Source organism: Lytechinus variegatus, chromosome 7, assembly GCF_018143015.1.
Source record: "Lytechinus variegatus isolate NC3 chromosome 7, Lvar_3.0, whole genome shotgun sequence".
Classification (NCBI taxonomy): domain Eukaryota; kingdom Metazoa; phylum Echinodermata; class Echinoidea; order Temnopleuroida; family Toxopneustidae; genus Lytechinus; species Lytechinus variegatus.
In genome coordinates, this window is record NC_054746.1 from 39,612,901 (window position 1) to 39,632,535 (window position 19,635).

At 34.6% G+C, this 19,635-nt stretch overlaps 1 protein-coding gene across 2 annotated transcripts; it reads left to right on the forward strand.

The window, feature by feature from the left end:
- Nucleotides 1–5,214: 5,214 nt before the first annotated feature.
- LOC121419265 (heat shock protein HSP 90-beta-like) lies at nt 5,215–19,205 on the forward strand. Of its 2 annotated transcripts, none has more exons than XM_041613651.1 (12): nt 5,215–5,376; nt 6,024–6,214; nt 7,590–7,796; nt 8,196–8,355; nt 9,789–9,925; nt 11,735–12,037; nt 12,925–13,090; nt 13,293–13,483; nt 13,813–13,960; nt 15,188–15,456; nt 15,863–16,196; nt 17,718–19,205. In XM_041613651.1, exons 2-12 carry the CDS (start codon nt 6,053–6,055, stop codon nt 17,816–17,818), a joined length of 2,178 nt encoding a protein of 725 aa, XP_041469585.1. In that variant the 5' UTR covers nt 5,215–5,376; nt 6,024–6,052; the 3' UTR covers nt 17,819–19,205. The 2 variants fall into 2 exon arrangements, with proteins under 2 accessions (XP_041469585.1, XP_041469586.1); XM_041613652.1 differs by lacking the exon at nt 5,215–5,376 and adding an exon at nt 5,502–5,606.
- Nucleotides 19,206–19,635: the final 430 nt, after the last annotated feature.

Sequence of the window (19,635 nt, forward strand, 5' to 3'; positions counted from 1 at the left end):
GTAAGAGGAGTAGCACTTGACTGGTTTAAGAGTTATCTTCAGGACAGAAAATAATATGTTTCTTTTGACAATGTCTCTTCTGAGATGAAACATGTCAACATCGGAGTGCCCCAAGGTTCTGTGTTAGGCCCTTCAATTTCTATTTTTTTTTATAAATGATTTACAACATGCTAGTAATATCCTACACTCTATATTTTTGCAGATGATACAAACTTGTTTTTGCCTGGGGATGATATAGATGGTTTAACTTCAACAATGAATATAGAACTGAAAAAAATAAATGAATTGTATCTTGCTCGTAAATTAAAATTGAATGTTGACAAGACATGTTGTATGATATTTCAACCTATATAAATAAGAATTTTTCATCTGATAACTCTGACATTTTTATTCAAAATAGTAAAATTCCTGTAGTTAATTCTAGGGGTAAATTCTGTATAGACAGAAAATGACTTGGAAAGATCACATGAATTATACATATATCTTGTGAAGAATCTAATTCCATTGGTGCAATAAACATTAAAAAAATCAATTCCATTAAACATACCCTAATGATATATCAATCAACTGTCTTGCCCTACTTCAATTTGTGCAATGGTCCATTTAAGCCGAATAATTGTTTTACAGAAACATGCAAGTTATTCCTCCTCAAGAATCAGTACACAACCTTTGTTAAAAAAATCTTAATTTACTCACTCTCAGTCATATAAACGGCTATCAAATTGCAAGAAGAACATGTGAGGGAGTACAAAATATTCTGAAATACTAATACATAAGCATTGACACTGGCATGATAAGCAAGAGAGGGATATAAAATCAAAAGATATGGCACGGGCAAGATTGGCGGGAAATGGGAGAAAGAGGCAAAAAGAGACAGAAAATGAAGGTAGATCTTAAAATCAGAATAATGAAGAAAAGGGAAAGAGAACATGCACGACCGAGCTTCCGAGAATTGAAAAATATATAGAACGGGGAAGAAAGGTGGATGGCGTCTAAACTTACTAAAGCTACTAGAATTTAATTTCAAAATAATTTTGAAAGGCCAAAATTTTCTGGCTCGGTTCGCTCGCAGGCGACTTTACAAATGTTTCCACAGGTTTTGTCGTGCTGCCTCAAACTATTTCGTTCATTATTAGCAACTGCGTTGAAGTTAACATTATGTTGTCCTCGCAATTTGATTAAAAAAAGTGGCCATCTGCGATTTTTAAAAATATCACGAGGTTCCGGGGGCTCCACCCTAGACCAGTGGCAGCACCAAGGGGGAGGCACGGGGGGCATTTCCTTCCTGTGAGTTGCCCCCCCCCCCATTTTTTGAAAAATAAAAAAAGGTGTATAGTAAATGTTGTCATATAAGCATCCTACTAAAGCTGCAAAGTGCTCCAAAACAGATTGCCCCGGACCCGATTTGCATAGCATGCCCAAAAAGTTCTACAACCGAGAACAAAAAAATATAAGAAGAAAGGAAAAGAAGGGAAGATGTCAGATATGATATAATTTTCTGAATGCCATATCAAAATCAATCTCAAAGTTAGATTCGCATGGAAAGGTGATTTTTTTTCTCGCTCGCTTCGCTCGCTTTAAGCAAACTTTTGCTCCGCGCGCCATGCAGTGCCCCCTCTTTTTTGAGTTATCGCGCATTGGGCTTCGCCCTAATAATGCTCGGGGTACAATAAAAAAAATCTTGTCCATACCATGATATGACCGGGAAATTTGGCTCTTGAGTCTTGACAACCCCGCCACCGACATTCATTTTGAAAAAGGAAAATATAAACAAACAGATTTTATAAACTAGAAAGAAAGGTAATGAATATCAATTACTGTATTATGATTTTGAAGTTTCCAACAAAAAAATCTTGCCGTACACAGATAAGAATCGTGAAGAGAACCTTGAAACAGACGGGACTAATTACGAACCTGCCTGCATAAAGACGCATCCTCGTAAAATAGACTAAATCTGCATGATTTATTTCGAAAATTGATTTAGCGCGGTCATTCTGCAGGGGGTAATCAGCCTCTTTATTTTAGTATTTCCAGTGACATGAATAGGGATTTAATATGTACTCTCTATAATCAGGAAGTCTGGAGTCACATTCTGCTCTAAATACCCTTACGTTAAATACTAGAAGATTATTGTTAAATGTATGATTACTGAGGGTTTGGGAGGGATCAGGGAGTAATGAGCTGGTGGGTTTTCAACTCCATTTTCTGTATAGCATTCTCGTCGTGTAATTTACCGTATTGAAGATATTAATGACTTATATATCTGGACCTCCGAAGGGGCGGGTGCAATAACAATTTAAAGGTCAAGTCCACCTCAGAAAAATGTTGATTTGAATCAATAGAGTAAAATCAGACAAGCACAATGCTAAAAAAATTCATCAAAATCGGATGTAAAATAAGAGTTATGACATTTCAAAGTTTCTCTTATTTTCAACAAAATTAATTATATGAACGAGCCAGTTACGTCCTAATGAGAGAGTCGATGAAGTCACTATTTCTTTTGTTTTTTATTGTTTGAATTAAACAATATTTCAATTTTTACGAATTTGACGATTAGGACCTCCTTGCCTGAAGCATAAAATGTTAAAATAATGGAATCCCACGTGTTCAGGGAGGAATGAAACTTCATTTCACTTGACAATGACGAGAAAATACAAATATTTCATATAATAAAATACAAAAGAAATAGTGAGTGAGTGATGTCATCAACTCTCTCATTTGGAACTTGCTCGTTCATATAACTATTTTGTTGAAAATAAGCGAAACTTTAAAATGTCATAACTTTCTTATTATACATCCGATTTTGATGAAATTTTCAGTGTTATGCTTGTTGAATTTTTCTTTTTTTATTCAAATCAAGTTTATGTTTGGGTGGACTTTTCCTTTAAGTGCCGTCGAAAGTGGTAAATTGCACTAAATTTTTTTTACATTGATCAAGCTGATATATTTATGAAATCATACTTTGGGCTCTTATTCACTATAATTTAAGCTCCTAGAAATTTATTTTGGTAAAAACATTATTTGTATAGCATTCCTAACAATTATAAATTGAAATAATGCCTTATAAGTAATTTTTTTCAATTTCTTGTTTCTTCGGGTTTTGTTCTTTTTATCTTTGCTATCTTTCGAGGAAACTTCTCTGTATTTAATGCCGGTTGTCATTAAAAGTAAAAATAATCACTCATTTATGGATTTTGGCTGAGTGACCGCATGTTGTGTATTGACTTTCTACATCAAATCACTTTTTGAGAAATTCTTTGTTCTGACAGGTTTTGACATACCCTTACTGTTGCGTAATTTCGTAAGTGCGTATCCGGTTGTCAATTTTTTTTAATAGTTGCACAAAACTTAAAAGTAAAAAGTCAGTGGTAAAAACAAATCGCGCGGCAGATTTATAGTAAAATGAGGAGGGGGAAAAGGCCCCCTCCCCCGATAGTTTGGGGTTAACTTTTATCTTGTGAGTTAGCTGGCACATACAAATATCTCTTAATATCGAAGGCCTTCCAGGGTTGCAATGCAGTATTTGTACTATCGGGCCTATAATAATTTCCAAACGGATCTCTCACTGTAATTTTACTCTCCCCCAAATATATATATATTCATATATATACATATGTTAGGTCAAAGAAACTAATAATTCACATTATTTTATACTGCTGTCAATCCGTTAATTTGTATCTGATTTATATTACTTTGTAAAATGAGGAGGGACCAGAAAAGTGTGAGAAACTTTATACAAAACAGCTTTTTCCTTTTCCTGATTTCTCGGTTATCTGAGCGAGTTAAGTATTTTTGCCATAAACCATATGTAACTTGAAATGTGCTCTTCCTCAATTCTGATTAATTTTCAAAATTTATCTATGTTTTTCTGTTGTGATATACACCAATGCAATTTGTTGCCAACGTACGGAAGATACTTTCCTTTCTGTAGCTGTGCTTACACAATCAAAGTTTGATGCGCAGATACTAGAACTATTTATGATTGATTTGGTGAACATTATAGCACCAGTTTGTGCAATTGTCATGATTGTTGGAAATCAATAAATACATCTACCCCCTCCCCCCAAATATATATATATATGTATAAATAAAAATTAAAAAAAAATATATATATATCGTGATAAGATTCAATTTGAATATTCATCGATTTAAATGCCTGATTGTATGCACGATCTTTGGAAACTAAAGCGGCATTTTATCACGATATATATATTTAATTTTTATTTATACATGATATATATATATATATATATATATATATATATATATATATATATATATATATATATATATATATATATATATATATAGTAAGTATTGTTTCAAAATTTACTTCTCTTTCCCCAAGTTTAGAATAGTTTCATTTTGAATTTCTTTTTGGAAATTTTAGAGCACCCCTGCTATAAGTCATATATTCAATCCAAATGTCTAGATATCCTTGCTCATCTCAGAACCACACAATAAATTCAGAGTACAGTTCACTGACTTATAAAGAAACTAGCTGTGTTAACTAAAAAGAATGTGGAGGTCTACTTGGACTGTTTGTGCAATTGTCATGATTGTTGGAAATCGATAAAAACATCTACCCCCTCCCCCCCAAAAAAATATATATATGTACATGTATGAATAAAAATTAAAAAAATTATCGTGATAAAATGCCGCTTGTGCATACAATCGGGCATTTAAATCGATGAATATTCAAATTGAATCTGATTGGTGAATTTTACCGCTTTATTTGGACGAAAACATTTTTCGATCGGTAAGCAGTTTATGATACTTTTGCATTTTTTACGTTTTTATGGATACTTTATTGGTCATACTGGCAGTAAAATATATAACAGCAAGTTTGTTATTGCTTTATTATTTTTTATTTTGCAAGAATAAAAATCAAATTACACGACAATAATTTGACTTGATTAAATATTTACCCTCAATTAAAGTATTGGAAAACCCTATATCCGCATCCGGTGTCGAATATGCTAGAAAACCGAAGCACATCTGTTATTGAACATATAGTTCTCACAGGAAATTTTAAAAGATAAAACCATAAGTTAAAAATTTGACCGAAATTGAATAAGATTTTACCTATGATCTTGAAAAATTAGTTAAAATACAGCTTTCACTTCATAAGCCTAAAATATTGGAATTGAATGGCCGCGGATTAATATCAATTCATCCCCGCGCCAGTGCATGCAGAATGCAATTCCCATGCATCCACGGCCTAGCATGCATCGCCATGTGTGTCGGATTGGTCGCACATGTTCATTCATTCATTCATTACCGTAACACGCGTGAGAGTTTCGGTACCGTGGACTGTCCTGTCTTGTCCTGCTCCTAACGAATCTTCTAGAAGAGAATTTTCGAGAATTTGAAGAGGTAAGTTAGGTATATAAGATCTTTCTACCTGAATTGTAAGTTTATTCTACATTCCTTGTTGTTCAACTCAATTGACTAAGTCAGACAAGTGAAGTTTTTACTTTGGCCTTTGGGAGTTTGGGCAGGCTCGACTTTGAATTGAACTTGAAGTTTGAATCTGGTTTGGAATTGGATATTGTGAAACGCTTTGTGACAAAGTTTGTCCTGATTTAACTTAGATCTGAAGAGTGGTGAGATTTATTTTGTCTTTATTGTCTGGATATGATTCTAGATCATGTTTTCAACTAAGCCTAGTCTAGTCTGATCAACTTTTGACAGGTTTGATATATTAAAGCCAGACCTAGGGCCTATCTAGATCTGTTTTCAATTTCATCCAAATTTTCCTCCTTGTCTGCACAACTGGCAGACTGGGGACATTCTTTTCAAAATTAATACTCTTTAAAAGCAGTGTTTTTCTTTCTTTCTTTTAGGCCCTAGTTGATTTATGCTGGGGGTGGGGGGAGACAAATATATTGCTCTATACATGCGTGACCAAAAAAAGTTACAGGCATGACAGGTGTTTTTTTTTTCAGTTTTGTGCAAGTAATCTTTGCCCATAGGTCATGTAGGTCTAGGTTAAAAATCTGTATTTTATTCCTTCATTGCAGTCAGTATACAGATCACCCCAAAAAACACCATGTCAACTGAAACCAAACGTCCAGAAGAACCAATGGAAGCTGAGGAGGCAGAGACCTTTGCCTTCCAGGCAGAGATTGCTCAATTGATGAGCCTCATCATCAACACATTCTACTCAAACAAGGAGATCTTCCTTAGAGAACTCATTTCAAATTCATCTGATGTAAGTTTGTTTCATCAATTCCAAATTGCAGCCCATGTAATAATATTGGATAGGGTAAAAAGATGAATTTTCTTAGGGTGTACACTTCGGGCTTCGGCAGAAAAATCTGACAAACAGAACACTGAAAATTTGATTAAATTTTGACAAAGATAATCAAAGTTAAGACAATTGAAAAGCTTGACATTATTTTGGTGTTAAGTTCTTTGGATGTCTTCATGAGTATTCATTTAGCAAATGGATGTCATATCCTCACATGATGATGATCTGTCTATACGAAATTATGTTTTATTCAAATAATATTTGGACAACTGGTATTCTTGCTACAAGTTTTTTATTACATGGGAGACATCATACACACATTTTCTCACATAGTAACATAAGAAAATAGAACTTGGAAGGGGGGCACTTCCATTGACGAGTAGATACCATGCGTGACCATGGGGTCTTGAAAAGCACCCGAAACACATATTTTCCATTTTCTGAAAATGCACCCCTTAACACAAGTATTTGCGTGTGAAACCCTTCCCTTAACAAGTATTGGAAACAAAACGATACTCTTGGCAACTATTCCCTGGATTGAACCCCAAACAAGTACAGGGATATTTCAATTGTTATGCCACGGACGACGTCGGTTTTACCTTTACCTGCATCTTTGGGTTTAGTACAGCCCCAATTCCCCACTCTTGAAAATCGTATTCTAAACACATAGTGGTGACTCTTGAAGCAAAAAGTACATCCTTTATAAAACATTTTAGTCTAAATTTTTTATACCCTTTTTTCAGCATGGAGTACCCCGTTTACTTGTCCCCGATGTTGGAATGTGATAAACTTAAAGTTAAGGAAAGATCTAAAAGTTTTTAGATCTGATCTATTCTAATCCCAGGATTATACAGCCATAAAATTTCTAGATTAAGAGTTTAGTTTGACCTCAGAAGACAATTCCAGGATAAAGTAGGCATTGTTTCAAAATTTACTTCTCTTTCCCCCAATATCTTCAATCCAAATGTCTAGGTATCCTTGCTCATCTATAGGAGGATCAGAACCACAACAAATTCAGAGTACAGTTAACTGACTTATAAAGAAACTAGCTGTATGAACTAAAAAGTATATAGGGCCTAGAGGTCTACTTGGACTTTGCATCGGCCACCTTCCATAGATCAAATAATCACTTGTGAACACCAACTGTATTGCTGAGAAGGTATCTATTTATAACTGGAAACTGATCCGAGATTTGTTGACCTAATACTGTAATAAAATAGAGATGTAATGATTGAAATTCCATGTGGATGCATTTGTCAAAAAGATATTTGTTATTTTTTTAACTGGGACTTATAACAAGGGTTTTACTATCATTTTGATATTCCATGTTTTATAGGCCTTGGACAAGATTCGCTACAAGTCTTTGACTGACCCCAGTGAGATTGAAGCCGAAAAGGATTTCTCTATCAAGATTGTTCCAAACAAAGATGAGAAGTCACTGACTATTATCGACACAGGTATTGGGATGACCAAGGCTGACATGATCAACAACCTTGGAACTATTGCCCGATCTGGCACCAGGAACTTCATGGAAGCCCTGCAGGTATGTGTAAAAACTCTTCGCAATTATGCAGGGTTTGAATTGGTCGGAGGTCTTAGCTGTAGATGACTTGTTTTGATGCCCTTTGTTGTGTAACATAGAAATATGACTGAGATTGAATAGTGGCCTTGCCTCCAAAACAAACATTTAAGGCCTGATTTTGGCTCTACATTGTATAATGGTTAATATGAAAAATTAAACATTTTCCATGTTTTGTGGCTGTTTGGAAGAGTAAAATACAGCTATCACTGAAGATAATGGTTTGATGAAATGGTACATATGTTAAACAAAACTTCAATATATTTTTAGATGAACTTATGCTGAACATTTAATGCTATCAGGGATTATTAAGTTCTGAATAGTGAAATTAAAATGTGGATTTATGTGAAATTCTCAATTTAGGCAGGAGCTGACATCTCCATGATCGGTCAATTTGGTGTTGGATTCTACTCTGCATACCTTGTAGCTGAGACTGTAACCGTCTACTCAAAGAACAATGATGATGAAACTTACATGTGGCAATCTAGTGCTGGTGGCTCTTTCACTGTTCATAGAATTCCAAGTAAGTAATTTAGGCCTGCGTGTGGATTATAGTTAAACAGGTCTTTCAGCTTAAAAATTATGTTACTTGAATCATACAAAACCGACAACTGAAAATTCTTCAAATTGGACATGGAATAAAAGTTTCATTTTTAAGTTTTGCATTTTGATGTCACAATTCTAATGCAGTGAGCAAAGTGATGTAATGTTGCCACTTATTCTTTTTTAATCATTAAATGAAATAGTGTTTATTCAGATTTTTCCACCAAGAATGTAAAAAATAGGATGAACTAAGTTATTGTGTAAGATAAGCTGAAACCTATATTCTTTACAAGGAGATATCTATGAAAATATGAATTATGATTATGTAACAAAATAGGAAAAGGGAGACATTACATCAGCCCACCTATTGCATATTCACGATGGCATGCTTGATGATATGACAGTATTAAAGGGGTGGTCCAGGCTGAAAATATTTATAGCTTAATAAATAGAGTAGAATTCACAGAGCAAAATGCCGAAAATTTTGTCTAAATCGGACAACAAATAGCAAAGTTATTGAATTTTAAAGTTTAGTAATATTTTGTAAAAACAGTCGTCATGAATATTCATTAGGTGGGCTGATGATGTCACGTCTCCACTTTTCTTTTGTATCTTATTATATGAAATTAGGTTTATTCAAATTTTTTCCTCCAAGAACCAGAAAAATTGGATTGACAACTGATTTAATGCATTAGATATTTATTGCTGCAACTTATTTCATTATAAGGGAGACATTTTATTCACACAAGTATGAAATAATGAAAAAAATGTGATTTTATGTAATAACATAAGAAAACGGAAAGTGGAGATGTGACATCATCAGCTCGCCTAATGAATATTCATGACGACTGTTTTCACAAAATATTGCTAAACTTTAAACTTCAATAACTTTATTATTTGTTATCCGATTTCGATGAAATTTTCAGCGTTTTGCTCAGTGAGTTCTACTCTGTGTATTAAGCTATAAATATTTTCAGCCTGGACCACCCCTTTAACAAAAAAAAGTTTTATGATTCCATAACTATATATTTCATAAGACTTGATCAACTCTCATTGTTACGCTAGTTGAAATCTACTTTATATAAAAGTAAGGAACTATTTGTGGAAAGCCATTAAAAAAATGCACATTGGAGGACTATATAATACAAATGATTGACAAGAAAGTTATTGAAAATAGCTTTCAAAAGGTATCCTTGGAATAGTTGTTTGGACATTTAAAATATTACAAATGTTTGTAAATGTGGATCTTTATTTGATTAAAAATGTCCATTCATATATTAATTTATGTGTAAATTGATTGGTTAGCCAGGAAATATTACTTCATCTGTCTTTGGACGTCTGAGATTGGAAAAAGAGTGTAGACACTGCTTGATATGCACATTCAATTATTATTTTTTCTCTTTCGTCATACAGACAGTGATGACCTGAAGAGAGGAACCAAGATTGTACTGAGCATGAAAGAGGACCAGACAGAATATCTAGAGGAAAAGAAATTGAAAGAAATCGTCAAGAAACACAGTCAGTTCATCGGCTACCCTATTGGTCTTCAGGTACGTCTTAAAGTATTTACAGTCCGACATCTCTTAACCAGCCTCCCCTTATCCGGACGCATACTTCCAGAGATTCTTTTTTCAAATTACATGTAGTATGTGGGGAAATTAGATTTCAATCTAGACTCAGAATCCCTACGCAAACTCACTTTGTTTAAATACATTTTCCAATATATAGTCTACCTACAAATACAACCACATGTTCTATAAAAACATCTTGCCCAAATCACTAAACTTGGACAGGATAATTTTCCAGTAAGTCACGGCGCAGCGCAACTATTTTATCATGTTCTCTTTTTTTCCGGAAAAACCCCCCAGACATACTAGCTGCGGCCAGGCTTCTATAGGGACAGCGCCATCTATCATTTTTGAGCCTCCAGTCATAAGAATGGCTGACTTTGCGAAGCTGCTATGCTCGCTGATCCAATTTTAAAAGTTGGTTTTATCGAGTCATTCTCTTCGGAGGTATGCTCGATGCATACCTCAATCATTTCAGCAGGTAAATTATTATAAAAGGTTGCTTAGTCTAGTACACTATTTATCATGATGATATGAGTTTGGGGCTATGAAGAGTCATAGGTCATACATCTGAAGATCTTGTCTTGGCAAGAACTAAATACCATTTGAGGTATCATCTTCAGACTTGGTTCATTTTTGCATATTGGGAGTTACAATAAGGTTGTTGGTCCATGGGTGTCAAAGGATGCAGGAGTCAGTAACTGAATACACTCAAAATTAAGTTTTTGCAATAAAAAAGTAACTTTTATCAACTTTAACCCTATCTAGGCCGGGGTATTTTGGAAGTTCCTATGGCCGGGGGGGGGGGCCTCCCAGGCCCCCCCCCCCCCTAAGATCTCGGCCGTCGACCACGCGATCGCGCCAAAAATGGCACACGGTTTGCCTAGGAAATAATCTACAAGATTGTTAGTAATTTATTTCATGTGAATCGCTATTAAGTGATTATGCTAATTTATGTGTAATTAGTATGCAAAATCATACTTTTTCCCTCTAACTCCCTAAATAAAGCTCCAAATGTACTAATTTTTGGTATAGAAACACTTTGTGGTGTCCTTAACAAGTGTACATGAAAAAATTGTGATATCAAATCAATTTCTTATGTATTATATTGTTTTTTGCAATTTCTTATGTATTTCTTTGTTTTTTTGACCTTTTGTTTTTCATTGTTTTTTCAATGAAATTTGTTGGGGACTCTTCTGTGATCATAAAAAGCATAAAATGAATACATTTAGACTAGAAAAACTAAAAATAACCATACATTTATGAATTTTGGTTGAAAACACAATTTGCATTGACTTTGTACACGAAATCACGTTTTTGAGCAATTTTCGGTTTGACATGCACTTACATAATGTTGCGTAATTTTGGAACCACGTACCCGGGTGACGCAAAATCTAGGCCCCCCACCGGCCTAGATAGGGTTAAGCTTGGCTTATGTTTGTACAGTTGCATGTATTAGAGCAGAGATTAAATATAATGATCACAAGGACAAAGTCCACAAGGTCATTCTGATAATTAAACAGTTTGACAGATATGAGGTCACATTTTATTGTTGATTGCTCCTTTAGGTACATCTTAAAAAACGAAAAAGTATTTACAAAATATGATTAAACATGATTGAAATTGACAAAGCTGAAGGCATTATTGATGTTGGTTATAGACAGACGTGAAAACAATATACCCGTTATATTATTGATCAAGTAATTCCATAGTGTTCAATTTAATAATAAAAAGTTAAGATGGGCAAAATATTAAACAATGCAATGTCTTTCTTTTCTGTTTGAACAATAGGTGGAAAAGGAACGTGAAAAGGAGGTCAGTGATGATGAAGAAGAAGAAGAAGAAAAGAAAGAAGAGGAAGAGAACAAGGAAAGTGAAGACGAGCCTAAGATTGAAGATCTGGGTGATGATGACGATGAAAAGAAGAAAGATGAGAAGAAGAAGAAGAAGATCAAGGAGAAGTACACCGAAGATGAAATCTTGAACAAGACCAAGCCCATCTGGACTAGGAACCCTGATGACATCAGTCAAGAAGAGTATGGTGAATTCTATAAATCACTCACCAATGATTGGGAAGATCATTTAGCTGTCAAGGTACGAGTTTCACTTTTCATCTTTTTGAAATTTCAGCCTTTTATTTTGGAGCATCACCTACACAAGAAAACAAAATATCTGTCCATGGAACTTGGCTCAATTAAAACTTTTCTCACTATTCATCATAAAAAGGGTGAAAAGTGAAAATTGCTGATTTTATGGAATTTCATTGCATGATGGGATTGTAACATTTTTCATAAAATGAGATATAATTAAATTAAGTGATTACTGTGATTCCAACTACATAAATATCCCTGAATATTTTGGGCTGTGGACTGGTGTTCACCATGGAAGCTACCATTGATAACAAATTTACCAACATGTTTGATAGTAAGATGTATGGAAGAAGATCCATATTGTCTTAATGAAATAGGATGACGAAGTTGATACTTCCAGCACTCATGCGCCATGTCATAATTGTTATTCTTGGTACACGACTTGTCTCTGACACTGTTGTGGATCAGGCTCTGATGATCATGTTGACTACTGGTGGTGCTCTAATGGAAGTAGATTAAGAAAAGAACTCCTATTCCTGTACCATGATCATGTCATGTTACAGGCTTATCAGGAATATCTTTTCTGCACCAGCTTGTGCTTACCACATACTGAACCTCTTTCTTAATGTTCAAGGACTGTGGTGCATGATCTGGAAGCAACATGTTCTTTAGTTTATCTTTGAATGAATGATCCATACAGTAAGACTGCTCTCTGTTGAATTTGATTAATGATGGATTAATCTTAACCATATTCCCCTTGGTACTTCATTCCTTGCAATCCCAGCAATACAGTATGAAAAATATATAATTTGATGATTGATAAAATTAATGATTTGATAAACCTCAATGCATTGTAAATTGTACTCATTTTGTGTTCATTTTCCTTCATAGCACTTCTCTGTTGAAGGACAGCTTGAGTTCCGAGCTCTTCTCTTCATTCCTAAGCGTGCTCCATTTGACATGTTTGAAAACAAGAAAAAGAGGAACAACATCAAGCTCTATGTCAGGAGGGTCTTCATTATGGAAAACTGTGAAGAGCTCATCCCTGAATACCTCAGTAAGTTCCTTATATCAGAAAACCAGTAAATATGTTTTGTGAGAAAAACTTCTCTACTCAAAGGTTTGCATAAAAATTTTAGTAGAACTGTTAATTTGTTTATTTCTAAATTTTTTTAGCTGCATTATGAATCGTCTTTGAAAATTGCTATTTTCCCCAATTTGTTTTAAAAAGTTTCCTAATTCCACCTCCCCCCTTACAGATTTCGTCAAGGGTGTTGTGGATTCTGAGGATCTTCCTCTGAATATTTCTCGTGAGATGCTCCAGCAGAGCAAGATCTTGAAGGTGATCAGGAAGAACATTGTCAAGAAGTGCATGGAACTCTTCCAAGAACTCTCTGAGGACAAGGAAAATTACAAGAAGCTGTATGAACAATTCTCCAAGAATCTCAAGGTAACTTAACTATTTAAACTTCAATTACAAGCAATAAAGATAATCTTTTATAATACCTACCTGTTTTCCCCTTGCCAAACCAAAAAAAGGAACCATCATTCTGTGAGTTTGAACCAATACTAACAATGCAGTATTTTCATAGGACAGTCCATTACAATTGGAATTGAGAAAAGAATGTGGTGGTACATATTAAAAACAGAAAAGAGTGGGAATGTTATACTGTAATGTGTATACTTATAAAACAGGAATTCTAGGCTTATGCATCTTTGTTATACTTCTGTAATTGCATTCATTACTTTTATTTAATGTTGTAAATTATTTGGTTGTAGCTTGGAATCCATGAGGACTCGCAGAACCGAAGCAAGATCGCCGACTTCCTCAGATACTACACTTCACATTCCGGTGATGACATGACAACTCTCAAGGACTATGTCTCTAGAATGAAGGAAAACCAAACACAAATCTACTACATAACAGGTAAATTAGGAGAATCAGTTTTTTTTTTTTTGGGGGGGGGTGGATCTGCAAATTTCTTTAGACTGTCACTTGTTGACCTTTTTACTCTTCAACCCTATCTAGGCTGAAGTATTTTGGGAGATAATATGGCCGAGCCCCCCCCCCCCCCCACCCTTGAGATCTCGGACATTGATCACGCCCAAAAATTTGCACGCAGGTTTCTAGGACATAATCTACAAAATTTTATCGTAATTTATTTCATGCAAATTGGTATAAAGTGACTATGCTTATTTATGTAGGATGCAAAATCTTACTTTTTCCTTTAACTTCCTAAATATAGCTCCAAAGGTTCTAATTTTGGCGTAGAAACTTTGTGATGTTCTAATGAAATGTTGACCATAACAATTTTATGTTAATCTATTCGAAATTAATTCATGCATATTTTTAAAAATTCACATAAAATGCTTCTTTATTTGTTGACCGATTTTGATTTTTTTTCTTCCATCTGGTAGGGCTTCATGAGGTTCACCAAATTTCTACACAGAATTTTGAAATTTTCAGTAGAAAATTATTCATAAATCACAGAAAATGCCTCTTTATTTGACAGATTTTGATTTTTTTTTCTTCCATCTCGTAGAGCTGAATGAGGTTCACCAAACTTGTACACACAATTTTGAAATTTTGTCTGGAAAATTATGCTAATTCATGCAAAATTTATTCATAATTCACAAATGTTTTTTCTTCATTTTTTGATCAATTTCAATTTTGTTTATATGATAGTGCGAGGTGGTGAAACAAAATTTCGACACAGAATTTTGAAATTCATTAAATATGCTAATTTACTCATATATTTTCAAAAATCACAAAAATTATTTGTTGATTGATTTTGATTATTTTTGTTCCATGTGAGAGCTACATAAGGTTCACCAAGGTTCTACACAGAGTTAAGAAATTTTTGACTAGAAAGTTATTTATGCTTAATTTATATGAAATTTATTCATAGATCACAAAAAATGCTATGTCATTTCTTCATCAATTTCAATTCTATATCCTCAATTTATGTCACCAATATAATTCACTACAGTGTCAACTGGGCTGAAATTAAAATTGTGTTAAATTTCGTTGCGAGATGCCGAATGAGCTCCACATCATTGATGTGCTACATGTAGTTTCTTATAAGTAATTACATATTGCGTTGCTGTGTTCACTCTCCTTGACTTGCATTGCCCTTTTTTTTTGCATGGACAGGTGAATCGAAGGACAAGGTTGCCCATTCAGCATTTGTAGAACGTGTTAAGAAGCGTGGGTTTGAGGTTCTTTACATGACTGAGCCTATTGATGAATACTGTGTACAGCAGCTGAAGGAATACGATGGAAAGACCTTAGTCTCTGTCACAAAAGAAGGTCTGGAACTGCCAGAGGATGAAGATGAAAAGAAGAAGAGGGAAGAGGCAAAGGCAAAGTTTGAGAACCTCTGCAAAGTCGTCAAAGAAATCCTTGACAAGAAGGTTGAGAAGGTATATAGTTTTGCTTTTTTTTTCTTCCAAACTCCAAATGAGATCCCGGAACACAGTGAAAAACTATTCAAAAGAATGTATAAACTATAATGACAGATTCTTGCTGAAATAGTTACGATTTTCTAACTTATGCATGAGCACAAATCTGTACAAAAGAATAAAATGAAATTACCCAGATGTGCAAAGCGGAGATCAAAGGTCCAACCAAGGTGTTCATGTGGGCAGTTGCTAGTTACGTTGAAAATGGAAGCTCTTCACCTTTGGTATAATAAATAATGAGAGACATGATGAGTTAAAAAATGAATGGCACCTTTCCTCATTTGGATATCTTATTTAATCTTGTGATCACGTCAATTTGGGGAAGATGAAGGAATTATGATGTATTGTTGATCTCCTTTTTGTACAGGTTGTTGTGTCAAATCGTCTAGTCTCGTCTCCTTGCTGTATTGTTACCGGTCAATATGGATGGACTGCTAACATGGAGCGTATCATGAAGGCACAGGCACTACGTGATACAAGTACTATGGGTTACATGGCAGCCAAGAAACACCTTGAGATCAACCCAGATCATCCTATCATTGATACACTCAGACAGAAAGCTGATGCTGATAAGAATGATAAGTCAGTGAAGGACTTGGTGATGCTTCTTTACGAAACCTCTCTCATGGCATCCGGATTCTCACTGGAAGAGCCTCAGACCCATGCATCACGCATCTACAGGATGATCAAACTTGGTCTTGGTAAGTTGGATATTCCATCTGTTATGTGCTAGTGTACATTGCTTGCTCAGATACAATTTAACAAAAAAGCGAGGAGAGACCTGCGGTCTAAGTGATTCACTTTGCTTTTTCCATCTCTCATGCACAGATGACATTTGGCAAATAATAAACTACCCAAGCAACAGGCAGATATAGAATTCCTCAAGTCTGGCAATTTTTTTACCATATTATACAAGACTTATTTATCTTTCATATATGTTGAAACAGATATTGCTGTGTAGAGTCGCCTGTATTTGACAATGGAGGTCATTTATTTGTACATTTTTTTGTATATTTGTTAACTGAACAGTTTCACTATGTTTTGCTATCACTATTCAAAGAACCAACTTCACAATTACAAATGAAAAAAATTGTGGTTTTAAAATGAATTTCTTATGTATTTCTGCGTTTCCGACCTTTTTTGTTTTTGGTTTTTTTTTTGCCAACTTTAGAAATCATATCTTTATGTATAAGGAGAGAAAATTTAATTTACATCGACTTTGTACACAAAATCCAGTTTTGAAGCAATATAGGGTCTGACATGCACTTAGTTGCGTCGTTTTATAACCGCATAGCTGAGCGTCATGAATTTGGTCTCAGAAGATGCCCAAGACTTCAAAGTGGAAAGTCAGCAGGCAGGGCCGCCAAAATTTTCGAATGCAGGATGGTCACAGAAAATATTGAGGGGGAGGTTGACACGGGGCCTTAACCCTATCTAGGCCGGGGGGGGGGCCTCGGAGGCCCTTCCCCCTCAACAAATTGCCGCGCAAAATTTTTTGAACGTGCCGCTCGCTGACTTTTTACTTTCAAGTCTTTCGCAACTTTTGAGACCAATTTTGAGTCACCCGGGTACGTGGTTCCAAAATTACGCAACATTATGTAAGTGCATGTCAGACCAAAAATTGCTAAAAAACGTGATTTCGTGTACAAAGTCAATGCAAATTGTGTTTTCAACCAACATTCATTGATTTTTTTTAGTTTTGCTAGTCTAAATGTATTTATTTTATGCTTTTTATGATCACAGAAGAGTCCTTAACAAATTTCATTGAAAAAACATTGAAAAACAAAAGGTAAAAAAAACAAAGAAATACATAAGAAATTGCAAAAAACATTATAATACATAAGAAAATGATTCAATATCGCAATTTTTTCATGTACACTTGCTAAGAACACTACAAAGAGTTTCTATACCAAAAATTAGTACATTTGGAGTTTTATTTAGGGAGTTAGAGGAAAAAGTATGATTTTGCATACTAATTATGCATAAATTAGCATAATCACTATAGCAATTCGCATGAAATAAATTACTATACAATCTTGTAGATTATGTCCCAGGCAACCTGCGTGCCAATTTTTGGCGCGGTCCATGGCAAATTTTGTTTTTTACATTTGCCAGAAGTTAAGAAAAAAGAAACTTTCCATGTGTAAATGTATATATGTAGGTACAATGTATGATTCAAAGGTCTTTAGCTTATTATATTAAATGTTTTGTCTTTGGTGCAGGAATTGATGAGGATGATGTACCTGAGGAAACAGCTGATGAAGACATGCCACCATTGGAAGGAGATGATGATGATGCATCCAGGATGGAAGAAGTTGATTAAAAACTGAACTGAACACTATACCATCTTAGAATGTGAGAACATGACTTTGATTAGGAACATTCTGCAAACTTTGTCATGATGATCCTGTGATATGGACTGTGGGGCGCAGGAAGTCTCTCCCAGTATTTCTAAGAAAGACAGGAAGGGCGCAAGGAACTTCTGATCTTGGAGCAATTAGCATGGTCACTATGTGAATTGCAGTAATCCAGGTAGCAAATCAACATTCACAGGTCTGCACCCCAATAATACTCTCCTTCAATCTGTTCTTTCTCCCCCACAAGATCCTTTATAAAGAAGTGAAAGTATTTCAATTTGACTCTTTACTCATCCTACTCGTTGGAATCAAACTCTTGCATTAATTCATGTTATATAAATTGTTTCGATCTTTAAATGGAACATTTTCTAAAATGTCTCTTCCACTTTCATTGTAATTTGACTCCATTTTTAAGTCAAAATTGAAAATAGTTAATATATCAAGTTAAATATTCTGGGTAAACCATTTCATTGCCACGGTTGCATGTACTTATGTAACATTTCCATATACTGCTTTTACATAAGAGATAGCAATGTGGATGTCTAGCATTTTGTCCCACCTAGGTTAAGCTTCAATATTAAGCATTGTATAGTCTAGTAAATGCAGTATTCAGTGTTTGAAATGTCTGTGCTTGTATCGTCTTTCTTGGAATTACCTGTAAACTGATGAAAAGCTTCAAAAGGTGATTAATGGTATGCAGGTACATGTATTTATATTTAAAAAGGTTGCCTGATCTAATCAGACAAGTTTCCTAATGGGGGATGGTACTAGGGCTGCACAATATGACGATATAAAAACTAAATGTCTTAACAATATTGTATCCACATTCAGTCACATCTTGAATCACACACAAAAAAAGTTTCCATGTTTTCCAGGCAAAGAAATCGTAATTGGAAAGCTGCAATTATCATCCCTCATCAAAGAGTAACATTTGATGTTTATGCATGGCTTGGGAGACGGTATATCACCATACATTATGATAATTGACACTCAAATACATAATATCGTACAGCCCTTAAAAATGCCAACAGGTGCAATATTGGTATGGAGAATATGATTGAAGCTATGCTGGTTTTCATCGGATCATTAATGCAAGGTGGTTTGTGGTTAATGTTAATATTATAGCATTAATTATGTTAATAGGGTTTGTTCAAACTTTTATAACGTAGCAATATCGCTTATGCCAATTTTCTTGATGCAGTTCTATGTTCACAATTTAATCCATCTTATTGCACCAGACCAGAGTTGCTTGTTGCTATTCTAGCGTGAAATCAAGAATGTTGATACGTATGTAAATCTGTTTCATGTAGTTTTTTGTTTTGTACCATGAAAATAAAGTTATCCTTCAATTTATTCATGCTTCATTCATATTATTATGCTGCAATAGTATTGTACTGTGACATGTATGGATGGGGGTGGCTTACTGTCATTGCAAGGTAAGGTGGCCTTTACACAAAAGTAAGTGAAGTATTTTTCATAGCCAAGTGATATATGTTTCTACAGGAGAAGGGGCATCAAATTGTCAAAATCAAGAAAAAAGGGTGTGTTTTTACTTCCAACAGTCCAATATTTGTAAAGGGTATGTGTATTACATTCACATTATGAAAAAAAACACGAGTCAGTAATAGTATTTAGGGCAGAAATTAGAAAACTACTCCTTCAGGATATTTCAAGATTAAAATGAACTTATTGCAGTGTCACCTATTCAGGAGTAATAATGCAAGATATGGCATGACAGTTCTTGTAAAGCGCACATCACATTTTGATTATAACGTCTCCATGC

Bases quoted from the DNA above. Each gene is read 5' to 3' on its own strand.
- LOC121419265 (XM_041613651.1), top strand. From the start codon at position 6,053: ATGTCAACTGAAACCAAACGTCCAGAAGAACCAATGGAAGCTGAGGAG. The intron at 12,038-12,924 runs GTACGAGTTTCA...TTTCCTTCATAG, and splicing joins AAGATCATTTAGCTGTCAAG to CACTTCTCTGTTGAAGGACA. The intron at 13,484-13,812 runs GTAACTTAACTA...ATTTGGTTGTAG, and splicing joins AATTCTCCAAGAATCTCAAG to CTTGGAATCCATGAGGACTC.